The sequence below is a fragment of the Mirounga leonina genome, unplaced genomic scaffold, assembly GCF_011800145.1.
Source record: "Mirounga leonina isolate KUSES-001 unplaced genomic scaffold, KU_Mleo_1.0 Mir_125, whole genome shotgun sequence".
In the NCBI taxonomy this organism is placed as follows: domain Eukaryota; kingdom Metazoa; phylum Chordata; class Mammalia; order Carnivora; family Phocidae; genus Mirounga; species Mirounga leonina.
Window position 1 is genome coordinate 30,612,030 of NW_023270305.1, and position 16,487 is coordinate 30,628,516.

The 16,487-nt window shown below is 38.5% G+C and overlaps 1 protein-coding gene across 3 annotated transcripts in view; it reads left to right on the forward strand.

The window, feature by feature from the left end:
• The window catches only part of EIF2AK3 (eukaryotic translation initiation factor 2 alpha kinase 3), a 67,839-nt gene that overhangs the window by 39,846 nt on the left and 11,506 nt on the right, over window positions 1-16,487 (forward strand). For all 3 annotated transcript variants that reach the window (XM_035001097.1, XM_035001098.1, XM_035001099.1), the window contains exons 5-13: window positions 84-318; window positions 1,754-1,916; window positions 2,907-3,047; window positions 3,967-4,089; window positions 5,665-5,885; window positions 6,233-6,345; window positions 9,293-9,415; window positions 11,892-12,041; window positions 13,075-13,852. In XM_035001097.1, coding sequence (XP_034856988.1) covers window positions 84-318; window positions 1,754-1,916; window positions 2,907-3,047; window positions 3,967-4,089; window positions 5,665-5,885; window positions 6,233-6,345; window positions 9,293-9,415; window positions 11,892-12,041; window positions 13,075-13,852 — 2,047 coding nt within the window. The remainder of the gene's footprint in view (window positions 1-83; window positions 319-1,753; window positions 1,917-2,906; window positions 3,048-3,966; window positions 4,090-5,664; window positions 5,886-6,232; window positions 6,346-9,292; window positions 9,416-11,891; window positions 12,042-13,074; window positions 13,853-16,487) is intronic.

The following is a 16,487-nucleotide window of genomic DNA, read 5'->3' on the forward strand; positions in this document are numbered from 1 at the left end:
CTTCTTGAATCTAGAATGGTTCTTTATTATTTGGTCCCTTTACTTAAGTGTAAATTTCTAAAACAAACCTTTGTAAATTTAAGGTGGAATTTCAGTGTTGGCCACTTTGAACTTCGGTATATTCCAGACATGGAAACTAGAGCCGGATTTATTGAAAGCACCTTAAAGCCCAGAGGGAGCAAAGAAGGGTCTAAAATTATTTCAGATGTGGAAGAACAGGAAGCCGCCATGATGGACACAGTGATAAAGGTCTCAGTTGCTGACTGGAAGGTTATGGCGTTTAGCAAGAAGGGAGGACATCTGGAATGGGAATACCAGGTACCTGAAACCACTGAGCATTTATAAATATGTTTTTTCCTTTCCCAGTTTGACCAGACTTATTGGGTTGAGGGAAATAACTGTCATTTTGGATTCTCAGCCTGTTCTCTATGCTTTAAGATATGTGTGGCTCCACACCTGCTAGAGTGGCTCTTCTGAAAAAGACTACAGAAAACAAGTGCTGGTGAGGATGTTTGTATCTTTGTGCCCTGCTGGTGGGGATGTGAAGTGGTGCAGCCACTGTGGAAAACAGTATGGAGGTGCTTTCGAAAAATTAAAAAGAGAACTACCCTATGATCCAGCCATCCTGTTTCTGGGAAGACAGTCAAAGGAAGTGAAATTAGTATCTCAAGGAGATATCTGCACTGCCATGTTCAGTGCATCATTATTCACAGTAGCCAAGATATAGAAGGAGCCTAAGTGTCCATCAGTAAATGAATGGATAAAGAAAATGGGGTGTGTATATGTACGCAGTGGAATATTATCCAACCATAATGAGGGAAATGCTGTCATTTGCTAAAACATGGATGAACCTGGAGGACATTATGCTAAATGAAATAAGCCAGGCACAGAAAGATAAAAAGTGCATGGTCTTACTTACATGTGGAATTTTAAAAAGTTGAACTCATAGAACAGAGAGTGGAATGCTTGTTGCCAGGGGCTGGGGAGTAGGAGAAATGGAGAGATGTTGGTCAAAGGGTACAAGATTTCAGTTATGCAGGGTGAATAAGTTCTGGAAATGTAATGTACAGTGTGGTGACTATAGTTAATAATACTATATTGTATACTTGAAATTTGCTGAGAGTAGATCTCAATGCAGGGCTTGAACTCACAACCCTGAGATCAAGACCTAAGTTGAGATCAAGAGTCAGATGGACATTTAACCAGCTGAGCCACCTAGGTGCCCCAAGGGTAGATCTTGAAAAAAAATTTTTTTTCTTGTCTGTTGAGGTATAATTGATAAATAAAAACTATATATATTTGAGGTGTACAGCATGATAATTGATATGCATACACGTGAAATGAGGGTAGATCTTTTTTTTTTAAGATTTTATTTATTTATTTGACAGAGAGAGAGAGCAAGGGAGCACAAGCAGGGGGAGGGGCAGAGGGAGAGGGAGAAGCAGACTCCCCACTGAGCAGGGAGCCTGATGCGGGGCTCGATCCCAGGACCCTGGGATCGTGACCTTATCCAAAGGCAGACGCTTAACTAACTGAGCCATCCAGGTGCTTGATTGTGCTAATCATTTCATAATGTATATATGTGTCAAAATATGGCATTGTATGCTGTAAATATATACATTTTTATTTGTCAATTATACTTGTAAAGGTGGAAAAATTTTTTTAATTTGTGATTTTTAAATGTCATTTTAGGAGTTGATTTACATAAGTACTGCTTGAAATTATGTAAAATTTCTTTTCTATTTTTGTTTAGTTTTGTACTCCCATTGCATCTGCTTGGTTGGTTAAGGATGGAAAAGTCATTCCCATCAGTCTTTTTGATGATACAAGTTATGCATCTAACAATGAAGTGTTAGAAGATGAAGAAGACATTGTAGAAGCTGCTCGAGGAGCCACGGAAAATAGCGTTTACCTAGGTGAGTAGATGTCTCGTATCTAGTGATAGGACATATGGACATTTAAGTTTTATTCCTACGTTGTTCCTTTCTGCCTCTGGTATGCCTATAGCAGTTTTAATTCCTAAAAACATTCCCTGCCTTAGATTGCCCTTAAGATTTATACTTTGGTTTCCATTCCTGCTGTTTTTTTCCATTTATTCAATTCTGAAACTTTCAATTACTATGGCATATTCTTTTCCTCTGAGACCCTATTAGAAAGGCTTGGAAATGTTGCCATCATACAGCATGCTGTAAATTATCCTCAGATTCTAAAACTTTCTACATTTGTATTTGCATCTATGTCAATTTGCCCCCCCTCTTAAAGTGTATGTTTATTTTTTTCTATGTATCTTTACAACTTATCTGAAAAATAGTAATAAAATTCTTGTGTGCTTCTGGGCAATTGGAGGCCTTTACAAAATAAAATTTGCAAACTTTTGAGTCTCATTATTTGCACTAGTGTTGGTGGTCAAATACTCATAAAATTCTTTAAGCTCTATCAATGTGCCACCCACCCCTCAATCTCAATGAAATGCAAGAATTTGGAAGAATAACATGTCACACATGTATTATGATAGTATTTAACTGGCGTGTTAGCAGTATCTCTGGAATTACAGGTGTTTTGGTTTCCTTAAAAAGAAAGTTACTTCTTCTAAGCTGTCAGTTTTATAAGTGTGCAGTGATTTCTTTTCTTTGAACTTTCCTACTGGAAGTGTTCCAGTAATTACTGACAATTATTGTTCAGTGAGAAACAGCTTAACTCGTGTATAACTTTCCTTTCCTGTTTTTGTGAAATAACCTTTAGGTTGCATTCAAATACTTCAGGCTTGATTCTTCTTTGGAAAGAGTTATGTAGCACGTGAAGAAATAACAAATAAATCTAATTGTATTAAATCAAAATGAACCTTTTTGAAAAAAATCATTGGTACTTGATTCTAAACCTAATTGACAGTGTTCTCGTTGACTCAGGAATGTACAGAGGTCAGCTGTATCTGCAGTCATCAGTCAGAATTTCAGAAAAGTTTCCTACAAGTCCCAAGGCCTTGGAATCTGTCAATAATGAGCATGCAATTATGCCTTTGCCAACAATCAAATGGAAACCCTTAATTCGTAAGTGAATCATGAACTTTTGTACTATTATTGAGGTGTTCAGAGGCCTTATTCTGGGGGTATAGCTCAGTGGTAGAGCATTTGACTGCAGAGGCCTGATTCTGTCTTTGTCCTAGTATTGAATACCACAGAGATTAGAGCTGTTATGTACTCTTTATTTTCTGACAAACTAGGAAGGTATTTCAGACGTCAGTGAATTTTAATTATCATTTACAGCATGATTTCATTGAAACAGCAGCTGCTCCTAAAGAAATCAGTGTTAATAAAATATTTCTCTAGACAACCTAGATACACTCTTTACCATTCACTGACTATACCTAAGTATCATTTAACTCTTAACATATTAAGAATATTTATGAAACAGGGGCACCTGTGTGGCTCAGTTGATTGAACGGCCAACTCTTGATTTCGGCTTGGGTCATGATCTCAGGGTCGTAGGATCGAGCCCCACGTTGAGCTCTTTGCTGGACATGGAGCCTGCCTGAGATTCTCTCTCTCCCTCTCCCTCTGCCCATCCCCCCTGTGCTTGCTCATGTGCTCTCTCTCTCTCTCTCTCTCTCTATTATTCTCTAATAAAAAAAATTTTTTAAAGAATATTTATGAAACATTATCTGGTTATTACATCATATTCTTTGAGACATTTAAATGAGTTGAATTCAAATAGTAGGCCACCTACTTCCTTCAGTTATCTTTCCGTGACTTGTATGTGTTTTTTATCACATATGTCACATCCTATTTTAATTACTTGTTTAAATGACTCATCTTCTTTACAAGACTGTTTTTCAAGGGGGAAGAACCTTAAGCCATTTACTTAACATATTTAAACAGAACTGTGGTTGAATATCTATTTTTTGAATTAATGAGGTACATGCATTTTCACTAAAGTCTCAACAGTTAAGATTTTACCATTTTCTTTTAGATTCTCCTTCTAGAACTCCTGTCTTGGTAGGGTCTGATGAATTTGACAAATGTCTTAGTAATGATAAGTTTTCTCATGAAGAGTACAGTAATGGCGCCCTTTCCATCTTGCAATACCCATATGGTAAGTGTGATGAAGCTTGTATTGAAAATACTGTTTTATTTTTCCTTTTAGTTTATTTATTAATTTGAAATTAATTAGTAGAATTCAAATGAAAGGTAGTTTTTGGAAGGTAGAAAATATCTTTGGAGGAATAGTATGAATGGTGGCCAAAGGTGCAAGTTCCAAAGTTAGATTGCCAGGGTTCAAATCTCAGTTTTGCCACACTAGGTTGGGCACACCTAATTTAACTGCATCTTGGTTCCTTCATCTGTAAAGCAAGGATAGTAATCCTGATATTTATTTATTGGGTTGTTATGAGGTCTAGATGAGATAATGCACATACAGTCTTAACTAGCACTGTGTCTGGCAAATAGTAAGTGTTCAGTAAGCATTAATTCTTGTGATTAGCTTTCATTTAGTTATCAGCCTATTTAATAAAATCTATATAATATCAGCCTATATAATGAAGAAAATAGGTTATGAAAATGCTATAGAATGAGGGGATTTTAATTTTGTCCTCCAACAAGGGAAATTAGTGCAAAAGTCAAGAGTAGGTGAAATTTGACAGGAAATACATGCCTGGGTATTTAAAGTTAGGATGTATTCAGATATGAAAGGACTTTGAATAGTTAGATATAAAAAAAATTGTCAAATCTGCATGAGACAAAACAGACTCCTCACCATTCACCCTAGATGCTAGCACTGGGAAGTTATTGTAAAATTTAAATTGACAAAAACAGAGGGCTCTAACCTAGAAGCAACAGTCTTTGTCTGATTCTGATCAAAATACAAGGTAAGAGAGAATTGTGTAGTCGGTCCACATGGTACAAAATAGAAGCCAAACAGGCAGGCTGCTTTCTAGGACAACCTCCTTTTGACAGCTTGAAATGAACCAAGGAGACTGTTGGAGATGTTTTCTTCTGAGTTTGCCAAGAATAATTTATGGTAAAATTTGTATTTTATTGATGCCAAATGAGAGTAAAACCTTAAAAACCTTGAAGGAAGATTGAGTACTAGTTCTTTCTTGCATTTAAAGAATTGGATTATTAAAGAGGTAATAAGGGGCGCCTGGGTGGCTTTCTTGCATTTAAAGAATTGGATTATTAAAGAGGTAATAAGGGGCGCCTGGGTGGCTCAGTCGTTAAGCGTCTGCCTTCGGCTCAGGTCATGATCCTAGGGTCCTGGGATCGAGCCCCGCATCGGGGTCCCTGCTTGGCGGGAAGCCTACTTCTCCCTCTCCCACTCCCCCTGCTTGTGTTCCCTCTCTCGCTGTGTCTCTGTCAAATAAATAATAAAATCTTTAAAAAAAAAATAAAGAGGTAATAAATAGGGTGGCCCTTAAGGTTTTTTTCTAGTTTTATTATTCAGTAAAAAGAAAATCTGTGATGCTTATGGAATAAAGGAAAATATGTTTGTGTAGGAAAAAAGAAAAAATAGGATAATGAGGCTATTGAAAAGTGTTAAAGAAGAGATGAAACTTTAATAAAAGGAATTAGTAATAGAAGTGATAGGAAAATAGATAATTTTTAACAATTAAAAGTGGACCTGTATTGGTTTATCTTTAAAAAAAAAATCTTTTAATGTCTGTTTTTGAAGATAATGGTTATTATCTACCATACTACAAGAGGGAGAGGAGCAAACGGAGCACACAGATCACAGTCCGATTTCTCGAGAACCCAAGTTACAGCAAGAACATTCGCAAAAAGGATCCTGTTCTCCTCTTACACTGGTGGAAAGAAATAGTTGGAACTATTCTGTTTTGTATCATAGCAACAACTTTTATTGTGCGTAGACTTTTCCATCCTCATCCTCACAGAGTAAGACATTTTTTAGAATCTAATGTATTTCAGAATGTTGGGAGAAAGTGTGTGTGTGGTGGGGGCTAAGGGGACATTTACTTAAGTTTCACCATGAAGTCATTGTTGCCCATCCTCTCATCTCTCCTGACTTACCACCCCTTCACTCCTCAACTTGTTCCCATCTGGCCTTCACCCATCCCATTTCACTTCCCATGGAAAGGGAAATGCTGTATTCTGTGTTCTTAGAATACTTTTCTTTTTGTCCATATTGCTTATTTTTTAAATGTTATTTTATAGCTTAAGATTGTTAGCTAACTTCAGTTCAGCTTTGACAGTGATTTTTCTCCCCCCCCCCACCTTATCAGCAAAGGAAGGAATCTGAAACTCAGTGTCAAACTGAAAGTAAATATGATTCTGTCAGTGGAGAAGCTAAGGACAGTAGCTGGAATGACATTATAAATTCTGGATATGTATCACGGTAAGAGTCTTGTCATATATAAAGTATGTATGTGGGTGCCGCAGCTTCTGGTGGCAACTGTTTGAATCAAGGAAGAAATGACCTCTAAACTAAGATCTTGTTTAACTTTTTCTTTAATGTATCGATATCCAGGGAAATAAAATATAGACTTAACCCTCAAGTAACTTAAATTTATCCAAAGTGGTATGTGCCCTAAAAAGGATAAAGATAGTGTTACAGAAGTTCAAAATTAAGTTCTTATTCAGGGGCGCCTGGGTGGCTCAGTCGTTAAGCATCAGCCTTCGGCTCAGGTCATGATCCCAGGGTCCTGGGATCGAGTCCCACATCGGGCTCCCTGTTCAGCGGGAAGCCTGCTTCTCCCTCTCCCACTCCCCCTGCTGTGTTCCCCCTCTCACTGTCTCTCTCTCTGTCAAATAAACAAATAAAATCTTTTTTTTTTTTAAAGATTTTATTTGTTTATTTGAGACAGAATGAGAGACAGAGAGCATGAGAGGGAGGAGGGTCAGAGGGAGAAGCAGACTCCCTGCCAAGCAGAGAGCCCGATGTGGGACTCGATCCCAGGACTCCAGGATCATGACCTGAGCCGAAGGCAGTCGCTTAACCAACTGAACCACCCAGGCGCCCACAAATAAAATCTTAAAAAAAAAAAAAAAAAGTTCTTATTCAGACAACTTTGTTATTGAGGGTCTACTGTGTCCTGGGCTTGGCATTACCAGTACCGGATTATTATTGTGTTATTAGAGTATGATATTAATCTCTATATGTTAACTTAATCTTCAATTATTTATTTCATCTTTATTCTGTCTGGAATAAGAAGTAGAAAAATGAGGGGAAATACACCAGTAGGTAATTTTAAAAGTAGAAGAGGGAGGTGAGGGCGCCTGGGTGGCTCAGTTGGTTAAGCGACTGCCTTCGGCTCAGGTCATGATCCTGGAGTCCCGGGATCGAGTCCCGCATCGGGCTCCCTGCTCGGCAGGGAGTCTGCTTCTCCCTCTGACCCTCCTCCCTCTCATGCTCTCTGTCTGTCATTCTCTCTCTCTCAAATAAATAAATAAAATCTTAAAAAAAAAAAAAAAAAAGAAGAGGGAGGTGAGTCACCTAAAAAGTAGGCAATTCAAATAATTTGAAGGTAAAATAAAAGTAGAGAATCTGTTAGCATCTGTCAGGCGTACAGGTTTTTATGCTCTGTGGTACAGGAAGTGGTTCTGTGGTTCATTCTTCATATTACATGATTTATTGCTACATTTTCCATTTGTTTTGATATCATACTTAGCACTTGGTGATATGGGGACAAGGAAGAGATACAGAACCTTACTGCTTAATATCTAGGGTAATGGTTTTATGACAGAAAAGATTGAAAATTACAGCAAAAATGTGTGATACTTGCATGATGTGTAGACCTAATTTATCTAAGCTGCATTCATACTGTATTATCACAGATTGAGAATTGACTGTAATCAGTTTGTTTTAGCTACAAGTTTCCCAAAGCCGAATTTACTAGGTGACTAAGAAATGGCAAAGGCTTTAGTACCCTTCTGATAAAGATACTGACTAATATGGGAGCAGGCAGAGAAAGGGAGAGAACTAGAGACCTGACAAATCTCACGAGGTAATCCACCACCAAAGCCATTCATGGTTCATTCAACATTTACTCTGAACAACCGAGCACAGGACAGTATTTCTGGCTTTGGGAGAAATAAAAAGACTGGGCCTATTCTGGAGGGGCTTAAAGTCTATGAGGGAAGATAATACTGGGCAAAACAAACAGCTAAGGAAAAAGCCATGAACTATAAGTGACTCAGTCACTGGTTGTGATGATTCAAGAGGGCATCATAAATGAGGTCACATTTTCATTGAACCTTAAATTATGAGTAAGGAAGAATTAGGTAAAGACAGGGAAGAGTAGGGTAGAGTGAATAAACATACATCTATAAGGCTGTTGTGAAGAGAACTGGAATAATATACTCTGAAACTGAATTAGATTTAATTTTCCTTTCACTTTATTCAATATGGCGAGTACAGCTGATTGTTTTTCAAATCCGGGAGGCTCTATAATAATACCTAATGTTTATTGAATGCCTACTATATTGTAGGCATTGTGAAGAACCTGAGCCCTGGGTTCAGTCATGAATTCAAGTCTCAACTTTGTCATTTGTCATTTGGGACCTGTAAGTCACAGATGCGGGGTCAGCTTCTGTGTGAATTCCTCTGGTGATGAGCATACTGACTCATGAGGCAACCCAGCCAATTTCACACAACTTTGGCTCCTAGAAAGATTTCTGGCTAAAAAAAAATAAATAAATACTTAATAGGATTGATTACATTTTTTTCCATAAAATTTACAGGCACTGACATAAGATTAAGCTATTTTTTTTTCTTTTTTTTTTTTAGATTTATTTATTTGAGAAAGAGAAAGAGTGCACGTGGTGGAGGGCGGGGGGAATGGGCAGAGGGAAAAGGAGAGAGAGAATCCTCAAGCAGACTCCCCACTGAATGTGGAGCCTGACTTGGGCTTGATTCCAGGACCCTGAGATCAGGACCTGAGCCAAAGCCAAGAGCAGGATGCTTAACTGGCTGAGCCACCCAGATGCCCCTAAGCTATGTTTTTCTAACTGAGTGCAGAATGCCACAGGAGGCAAAAGTTTAGAGAACGAAGGATGGAATATTTTGGTAGGTGATGGAAAGTTCTGGACAGGTTAGATCAGTAGTACAGTTGCTGTAAGAACAAGTGATTAACAAGCAATTCCCAATTAAACAGAAACTTGTTTATTTTTTATAAATTTCCTAGGAAAAAATTAGAACAAAGAATACTAGTAGTCAAATTTAAACTATAATCTCTATTAAAATAAGTTCTCTGAGACTCACTGAGTTTATGTACTTTTTATACATCATAAAGTAAGATTGAACTATTGCCTTATTAAATTTCCTTTTTTTTTTTTTTTTTAAGCTATCTAACAGATTTTGAACCAGTTCAGTGCATGGGTCGTGGCGGGTTTGGAGTCGTCTTTGAAGCCAGAAACAAAGTAGATGACTGCAATTATGCTATCAAGAGAATTCGCCTCCCCAACAGGTAAGGGAGGGCATTGTTAGTGGGCTTGCAACTAGTGCCATATTGCTCATCTCATAGGCAATATGTCCTTCTTGCTATACTCCGTCCATCCTATAGAAGAGAGTTTCTGACCTTCTGAATCTTAGCTTCTAAGTGCCACCAGATAACCACCCGTCGAAAAGGGGTGATCTATTTAGATTGCTTTGCCTCAACTTAAAAAAATCTGCCCCTGTTTTTGATTCTTAAACACTCAGGACTTTTCCGCAGTGGATTATGGTGACAATCATATTTACTACATAGCACCATTTAAGAATAATCTATATATTGTGGAAAACAGGGAAAAGTAGTAAAACAAAAATCATCTGTGTCTTCTCTTCCCAATAATGCTCACTATTACCATTTTTGGGTATTTCCTTTGATTTTTTTTTCTGATCATAAATTTACCTAGTTAGTAGCATAGTTACCAATACAATACAGTTTAATCTGTTGCTTCCTTTATTGTATCCTTGGCATTTTCCATGTTATTAAGAGAATAAATGCTAAAATAAACGAAGTATTTTATGGCTGGGTATTAGTCCAGTTGATACATGGGAAATATTTTGTTTAACTGTTTCTTATTGTTAAACATTTGGGTTTCGTATTTGTTGCAGTTAAAAACAACTTTGCAGTGTCCATCTTTTATATAAATTTTTGACCACATCTGTTTCCATAGGATAGATTCCCAGAAGTAGCATTTCTAACTCAGAACAGTGTCATGCTTAAGATGATGGGCTTTGAGTAATGCCTTCTTTTCCATCTAGTTTATTTTTTTTTAATATTTTATTTATTTACTTGTCAGAGAGAGAGAAAGCACATGCAGGGGAAGTGGCAGGCAGAAGGAGAAGCAGGCTCCCCACTGAGCAAGGAGCCCGATATGGGACTCGATCCCAGGACCCTGGGATCATGACTCAAGCTCCTATTGATTCTTTTATTTTTTATTTATTTTTTAATTTTTTTAAAGATTTTATTTATTTATTTGAGAGAGAGAGAATGAGAGACAGAGAGCATGAGAGGGGGGAGGGTCAGAGGGAGAAGCAGACTCCCCACCAAGCAGGGAGCCCGATGCGGGACTCGATCCTGGGACTCCAGGATCATGACCTGAGCCTAAGGCAGTGGCTTAACCAACTGAGCCACCCAGGCGCCCCTTGATTCTTTTATTTTTAAGACTTTTTATTTATTTATTTGAGAGAGAGTGAGAGAGAGAGCGTGCAGGAGCAGCGGTGGGGGTGGGGGCAGAGGGAGAGAGAGAAGCAGACTCCCCACTAAGCAGGGAGCCCAGTGCGGGACTCGATCTCAGGACCCTGATCATGACCTGAGCCGAAAGCAGACGCTTAACTGACTGAGCCACCGAGGCGCCTGTAAGCTCCTACTGAGTCTTGATTAAATGTGTACGAATTGCTCTGTTGTCCTTGTAACTGCTTAAACATTCTGTCCAACAGTTAGGGACACAAGATTGGGATGGATTTGTGTACTAATTCTTTTCCTTGGGACTAATTCTTTTCCTTGGTATATAATTTTTGAGTAGTTTAAATATATGTGCAAGGCACCACATAGGATATGAAATTAAGCAAAGCTTCTGCCCCCAAGAACCAATAACTCTTTGAGGCTTTTGCATATATACTCAAATAACTACAATGCAAGGAAGGTTGTGACCTGGTGGCGTAGATTAGTAAATAGCTTCTCATGAAAAAGTGCAGATGTAACTGAAATCAAGGAAGGCAAGCTTTTTGGAGGTGGTGACATTTGTGCTGGGTATTCAAGAGTAGCCTGTCGCTCAGTAGACAGATGTGTAGGCGGGGGATGGCCAGCTACACAAAATGGCCTGACAAAGGCTCAAGGAAAAGCACTTGGAGGTGGTATAGAGAATAGTTAGTGGGATCCCTAGAAATGTGAGATTAGATCTACCAGAAAAGCTGTGAAAGCAGAAAATCAAATCCAGATGCTTTTCTAATTAAACTTCATTGCCTGTGATAGTCAGTATTTGAGGCTTGCTTTAAACAAACAAACATGCTAATACAGGTTTTTTGGATGGTAATATGTGCCAATTACATATGTACCAGTAGGGTCGTTCTCCATCCTTCTGAGCTGCCATCCTGAGCTGTTTTCCAAATACTTCACGTACACCTATTCATCCTCTTATTGATTTAACATTAAGCAGTCTTTATAACTGTAACGATCTGTAGTCATTCATTTTTAGTCGTCCAGGAAAGCTTTGTTTGAATGAGGCAATGTGTTCGTAGCACTTATATTTAGAAGGAAAAAAAAACCCTAAATACATGTATTTTTTAAACTACAAAACCTACCGTGTGGCTTTTTAGAATTGTACCACTAGGGCTAACTCATCTGTTTCTAATTTTAGATTCAAGAGAGAACTTTATTTTCTTATTTCTCACTAGAGATATGATTACTTTTTCAGGTAAAAGCAACCTTCAGTATTGTCTTTGTCTCTGTATTTTAGGGAGTTGGCTCGGGAAAAGGTAATGCGAGAAGTTAAAGCCTTAGCCAAGCTTGACCACCCAGGGATTGTTAGATATTTCAATGCTTGGTTGGAAGCACCACCAGAGAAGTGGCAAGAAAAAATGGATGAAATTTGGCTGAAAGATGAAAGGTAACTTGGTTAGACATAGACTTAAAATCTAGTACTTTTAGGCTGGTTTTTTGCTTATGTGAATAAAATATCATTTCTATAACTAGAGATGAATTTTGCTTGTTTATTTTAGGAAAAAAATGCTGTTCTCTGTCATGTTTTGGAACATTCTCTAGCCACTTATTAAAAAGTTTATTTAAAAAAAGAAAGAAAAGTTTATTTTTTAGAATATGAATTTTAAAAATTATTTGTAGATAGGGCTGTATGAATTGTAAATTGCTAAGGGATTTATGGTGGCTTTTCTAAACTTTTTAAGAGGTTTTGTCTGCTTTCATTACCACTTTTTTATTTTAGATTTTCAGTTTCTCGGTAGTTAACAGTTTACAATTCCTTTAAGACTATTAAACTAGTTTAAAGCTATTTGCAGTTAAAAATACTTAAACTTGGGCAACCTGAAGATAATTCCCATATTAAGTATGCTCTGCTACAGGAAGGAAGGCTCTTTTAAAAATGAGTAAATGAGAACAAAGAGGAAGCAGGCTGCATATAGACCATTTACCAGTAAAATTCCTACCGAAAAGTACCAAACACAGCCCTAGATCCACGTGAAGTAACATGTTAAGATGACACTTATAGACACAGTCAATAGCCAAACCACAGAAGGACCAAGTGAGGTGGCCCCATGGCGCAGGGCCCTGTGAGCTGCTGCCCTAATTTGGACAAGGGCTCGCGAACCATGGCCACTCAGCAGCCTTGTCCGTGGCAGTTCCTCGGTGCTTTGTGTTTTGCATAAAGGCCCTGGCTGCTCTGGCATGACAGTCCCAGGTAACTGTTTCAAGTCTAAAATTAAGCTTTCCAATTGAAATTTTTTAGAAGAAATGGATGGAATATAACGTTCTTTGTCTCATATAGCATGCTTTTATTTCATCTGTGTGTTGTTTGTCATTCGGTACCTGCTTTCTTATAGATGAAGCTTTTAAAATGAAGACTGTGCTTCAGATCATTTAATCAGCACATATTCCCTCTCTTTCCTTTGTATCTCTCCCACTTTTAGCACAGACTGGCCACTCAGTTCTCCTAGTCCAATGGATGCACCATCGGTTAAAATACGCAGAATGGATCCTTTCTCTACAAAGGAACATATTGAAATCATAGCTCCTTCTTCACAAAGGAGGTCTTTTTCAGTAGGGATTTCCTGTGGCCAGATGAGTTCATCTGAGAGTCAGTTCTCTCCACTGGAATTTTCAGGAACGGACCGTGGAGATACCAGTGAGTCCATGGATGCAGCATGCAACCTCCAAGACAGTTGTCTTACGGAATGCGATGTGGAAGATGGTACTATGGATGGCAATGATGAGGGGCACTCCTTTGAACTTTGTCCTTCTGGAGCTTCTCTTTATGAAAGGTCAAGGGAGAGAACATCCTCTTCTATAGTATTTGAAGATTCTGGCTGTGATAACGCGTCCAGTAAAGAAGAGCTCAGAACGAAGCGACTGCATATTGGCAACCATTGTGCTAATAAACTAACTGCTTTCAAGCATTCCAGTAACAAATCTTCTTCTAAACCTACTTTCTCTGTTTCTCCTCCAAGACCGACCACTTTAAGTTTAGATCTCACTAAAAACACTGCAGAAAAACTCCAGCCCAGTTCCCCAAAGGTATATCTTTACATTCAGATGCAGCTCTGCAGAAAGGAAAACCTCAAAGACTGGATGAACAGCCGATGTACCATAGAGGAGAGAGAGAGGAGTGTGTGTCTGCACATCTTCCTGCAGATCGCAGAGGCCGTAGAGTTTCTGCACAGTAAAGGGCTCATGCACAGGGACCTCAAGGTCTGTATTCGTGGAACCTCACCCACGGGTTTCGGTCTGACCTGCTGTGATTGAGAGCAGTACTTTCGGTACTTGTCAGATTTTAACTGAAGTGCCCTGAAGAGCAAAGGAGAGGAAAGGTTATCAATCAGAGAGGGGAGCAGAGGCTTGGGGAAGTAGCCCGAGAAACCTGCTACAGAAAGAAGTCTCGTGGTTTGAAAACTTCAGGCAGAGCAAGTCTTCTCTTCTGTGATGTGTTTATGTTCATTTTACTGTAAAAAGTATTCCCGGTCCTCTGGCTAAAAAGACAAATCCACCATGAGCAGATATACCCTGTTTTTCCTATGGCTTTGGGTAACCCTGACATAAGTTCTCGAGGGCCCCAAGTAGCATGGTGAAAGGGACCCAAGTGGAAGGAGACACATAGTTTGCTTCATTAGCCAGCTCTGAATTGATTCCTGAACGATTTAGGCTCTGGGGAAGGCCGTGAGAAGCTGGATGGAGAAAGAAAGCAAATAGTTAGCCAGGTTATTTGCAGCTTTAAAGCCTTTGATTCTGTTTTCAGTATATACAATATTGAATATTGTGGCAATGTGATACGCTAAATTATATAAGATTCTTACTAAAATACTCAATATATCCTACGTATGTGTTTCTGAAATAAGTATATGGAACTCTTACTTGACTAATTTCTGCTGTATTTCATATGCTCATAGTGATCATCAGTAAATGTATAGTGAATATATAAGTACTTTTCTGACGGAAGTGGCTTTAATTATTGATTTGAAGTATTTTCAGTTTTGTTTTTGTGTAGCCAAAAACTTTTGTTTCAGGCACCAAAGTAACTACTTGGACAAGTTATTTTCTTCTCATATCAGCAGTACATGTTTTAGTCCTTGAATATATTGTAAGAGTTTGGAATAAGGGGGATAAGAATTAGAATTCGTTCCTATTTTCCAAAGTAATTGTTATTGAATTATATATAATCGCTGTGCTTCAGTGATTTTGATGTGGGCCCAAACTGACTACCAGGAATTATTCTGCACTGAAGGAAAAGTTCAGAGATGATTTCTTTTGGTTGGAAAGGAGAAGCCAGATACTAACTTGAGAGGGCTGGCTATTTGAATATAGTAAACCTTTATCATTTGGTGAGAAACAATTAACTGATATACACATTCTTTTTGTACTTAGCTCTTACTATACACACAAAATGCCAAGTTGAAAGGCAATGTAATTATGTTTTCATTAATAATGAGTATCCTTCTGATTTTGTAATGTTAATGAGATATTAGTGAATATTTGTTAGATGCTACAGTATTGTCTAAAGATTTTTTTATGTGTTTGTCTATGTACCAAAAAAATTCCAGGAAGAAAATTAATTTCCCCTAAGTTTTTCTAGAAATCAAAAAGTTTGATTCCTTTATAAGGATATATTGTTTTTAAAGATTTCTAGGATGCCAGAAAAATTACCTCCCAAGATTTCTATTCCCAGTTTAAACAGCTCTGCATTCTGTTCATTCTGACCCAAGTCTCTGAGCTTCATGTTAAACCTTCTGGCCACCCCCCCCCTTTTATTCCTTACTCAGTTTTTGTCATTGGCACTTTCCAGCCCCCGATTCTCCAGACTTCCTTCCAGTCTCTTCTCTTCCCTCTAGCTGGGCTTCACGCTGGGCTTTTTGCAGTTCCTTAAATACAGTGGGTCCTCACAGAGCCTGGTATTTCTCATTTGAATTCTCATCACATTTGTATTATTTATCCTCTGGTTTCCCTGCCTGTTTTATTCACCTGTTATTTCCTTAGCACAATGCTTGACACATTCTGTATGCTCCTATCATTTTATTTTGAATAGTCTTTTATTTGCAGCCCAAAGGAAATTTATTGGCCCATGTAACTGAAGTGTCCAAGATTCAGGGAAAGCTTTATCTAGGATCAAGTGATGTACCCAGAATTTGCCCACTGCCCCATCGCCATTTCTTGTTTCCATTTTCAGGCATGCTCTCCCTCACTGTCCCAGGATAGCTGCCAGCAATTCTCAGGGCTACAGGTTATAAGTCTTTAGAGGTGGTTGGATAGATAGGCGTGGGGAGAAAAGAGCATGGGAGAAAACTATCTCTTTCTCCCAATACTGATAAGGAGTCCTGGGTTTCCTTCTAATTACTAAGCCAAGGACACCTATCCGTCCCTAAATCAGTCTCCTGGCCAGGGGATGGAATCGTGCTGATTGACTTCTACAACCTCTGGATGTAACCTCAGGACAACGTCCACCTGAACCACGGGGTTGCTGCACAGTTGGGAAAAAGGGAGTCCCCAAAGTCAAGTCAAGGTATTTCTGATGGAAGCACAGGGGATAGATGCTGGAGAACCCCCCGCCCCCCCAAAAATCTATTATGGTGTTTAGTAAATAACAGCTGACACCAGAAGGTAGGGGAGAGGAGGAGATGTGAAATTTAAGGCATCGCGGTCTGTTGTCTCTCACATAAGGTCATCTGTGGGAGAGCAGGAGGTTATTACTATAGACTTTGGTTATATGCAATAACTTAATTACTTCAAAGTCAGCATTGTAGAATAGTATTTTGGAGTTCGGGAATAAAATGCTTTATGCCTGGCAGTATTTGAAACCTGATGAAATTCAGTTTCATGAGCTAAATGGCTTCCT